We start from the raw sequence: 2,581 nt of genomic DNA, 5'->3' as shown, positions 1-2,581 counted from the left end.
TTCTTTTTGCTTATGTGGTGCTGAGGAATCAAACCCAGGGCCTCAGGCATGCAAGGCAAGTGCTCCACCACTGAGCCACCTTCCCAGCCCTGTGTAACTATTTTCTATTGGGAGTTAGGCACTGAGTCAGAGGCATAAGCCCTCTCTGGCTGCAAAGATGCTCACAGGAGACAAATGGGGAACTTTGTGAGTTTGTATTGTGTGGGATTTTTTTTTTTGTCAGCAGTGGGACGATGTTCCTGAGCTCCACAGCCCAAGGCTAGTGCTCTACCACTTTGAGCCACAGCACCACTTCCAGTTTTCTGGTGGTTAATTGATGATGAGTCATATGGACTTTCCTGCCCTGGCTGGCTTTTTGAACAGTGATCCTCAGATCTTAGCTTCCTGAGTAGCTAGGATTACAGATGTGAGCCACTGGGTGCCTAGAATGAGGAAATTAAAAAAAAAATTATTGTAAAGATGTTGTACAGAGGGGTTACAGTTACATGAGTAAGGCAATGAGAACATTTCTTGTTGAGCATTGCTACCCCTTCCTTTGTGGTTCTCCCACTATCCCTTCCCTCCTCCAAAAGGGAAATCTGAAGTCATCAAAGGGAATAACCTTCTGCTCTTAAAACTGTAAAGGAATAAAATGACAAAAGTGGAGAATCAACTGGGTGTGCCCAAACTGGAGAGAAACAATATTTCTGGAAAACAGAGAGGGAGGAGGTAGTCAAATATCTGGGAAGACTAATGTAGTAAACAGGATTTAAACATTTTTTGTGGGTGTGTGTCAGTCTTGGTTTAGAACTCAGGGCCTGGGCGCTGTCCCTGAGATTTTTATGCCTAAGGCTAAGGCTCTACCACTTGAGCCACAGTTCCACTTCTGGGATTTTGGTAATTAGGTGGAAGTAAGAGTCTCACAGCTTTTCCAGTCCTTACTGGCTTTGAGCCATGATTCTCACACGTCAGCCTCTAGAGTAGCTAGGACTTTTAATTCTATAAATTCAGGATTGGCTTGAGAAGATATTTATTTATTTGCCAGTCCTGGGGCTTGAACTCAGGGCCTGGGCACTGTCCTTGAGATCCTTTTGCTCAAGCTAGCACTCTACCACTTGAGCCACAGTGCCACTTCTGGCTTTCTGTTTATGAGGTAGAGGAATCGAACCCAAAGCTTCACTTATGCAAGGCAAGCACTCTACCACTAAGCCACATTCCCAGCACGTGAACATAGTTCTGAGGGATAGCTGCTTAAATATGGAGAATGTGGGTCTCCTAATGCTGAAACTCGTGAGCTCAGGGCCAATGTTTTACCCTCCAAGCTTTGGCCTTTGACAGGGCAGGGCAGTCGTGCAGGTCCTTTTACTTTGTATGTTTCCATTTTCCTTGCAGTCACCGCACAATATTCAGATATGCCGCTTTATTGGTCTCTGCGGCACTTTTCCTAGATGGTAGTCTGAACAAGTCCCAAGTAGAACCCACGGTGCTGCTACTGCTGCTGTAGTTATCAGAAAACACCCTCCCACTTTGCTTCAGTGAGTAGCTGCTGAAGCCACAGCCACCAGCACCGGTGACCCACTCGGCTGTGCCCCAAACCCTGAAGGGGTTCAAAGCCCCCTCCCCCACTCCTCTGACCCTGGAGGGGTCCCAAGCCGCCTCTCCTCCACTTCTGACCCTGGAGGGGTCCAAAGCTGCCTCCCCCACCTCTGACCCTGGAGGGGCCCCAAGCTGCCTCTCCTCCACTTCTGACCCTGGAGGGGTCCAAAGCCCCCTCCCCCACCTCTGACCCTGGAGGGGTCCCAAGCCGCCTCCCCCACTCCTCTGACCCTGGAGGGGTCCAAAGCTGCCCCTTCTGACCCTGCAGGAGTTCAAGGCCCTCCTATACCCCGAGGCACTCCATGCGGGCGGCCCGGCCCGCGCTACGCCACTTGCGCACACCTCCAGCCCGGTGTTACTTAAAACTACGCAGACTTCACAGCGCAGAGGACCAAGCGGATTGCTATTCAAATAAACCACAAACAGCCCAGACGAATTGGGGGCGAAGGGAAGGGCCCGGCCGAACCACTGTCAAACCGCAGGCAGCCAGCGGTGGGAGGAACTATCGCCGGAGGTCGGCTCTCGCGGGAACTTCCAGAGTGGGACCGCTAGCCACGTGACCGCGAGGGCGGGGCTGACGCTCTCCGCCACTCCGCGCCGAGCAGCCACGTAGGCTGCAGTCGGTAGTCTAGATAGGAGGCGTGGCCTAGGCCCTTGCGTGGTACGTGCGTTGCCCCGCCCCTTCCGGAGCCCGGATGAAGAGTAACGCCATTGCCGCCGGAGCCGCCGAGAACACTCGCGGACGCGACTGGACAGTGGACCGGCCGCGCCATGAGACTCCTCCCACGCCTGCTTCTGCTGCTCTTGCTGGTGTTTCCCGCCACCGTGTTGCTCCCGAGCAGCCGGGCAGGTGAGGCGAGGGCCGTGGGCGGCGGGGCTGGGGCGGCGTGAAGACGCCGAAGAAGGCAAGTTTGAAGTTGGAGGCGGTAGCCGCGCGGCTTCCGTCCTCGCCATCTCGCCTCCAACGCCCCGCGCGAGCCGGCGAGCCTCCTGGCGCCCCGGGACC

At 54.5% G+C, this 2,581-nt stretch overlaps 2 protein-coding genes across 2 annotated transcripts in view; both read left to right on the top strand.

The window, feature by feature from the left end:
- The window catches only part of Cage1 (cancer antigen 1), a 58,804-nt gene extending 57,321 nt beyond the window's left edge, over positions 1 to 1,483 (top strand). The window contains exon 13 of the mRNA XM_013016624.1: positions 1,372 to 1,483. Within this exon, the coding sequence (XP_012872078.1) occupies positions 1,372 to 1,483 (112 nt within the window). The remainder of the gene's footprint in view (positions 1 to 1,371) is intronic.
- Positions 1,484 to 2,265: 782 nt separating this feature from the next.
- Positions 2,266 to 2,581, top strand: part of Ssr1 (signal sequence receptor, alpha) — a 17,285-nt gene continuing 16,969 nt past the window's right edge. The window contains exon 1 of the mRNA XM_013016686.1: positions 2,266 to 2,425. Coding sequence (XP_012872140.1) covers positions 2,347 to 2,425 — 79 coding nt within the window. The 5' untranslated portion in view covers positions 2,266 to 2,346. The remainder of the gene's footprint in view (positions 2,426 to 2,581) is intronic.

Source organism: Dipodomys ordii, unplaced genomic scaffold (assembly GCF_000151885.1).
Source record: "Dipodomys ordii isolate 6190 unplaced genomic scaffold, Dord_2.0 Scaffold32, whole genome shotgun sequence".
Classification (NCBI taxonomy): Eukaryota; Metazoa; Chordata; class Mammalia; order Rodentia; family Heteromyidae; genus Dipodomys; species Dipodomys ordii.
This window is presented reverse-complemented; position numbering and strand designations above follow the sequence as displayed.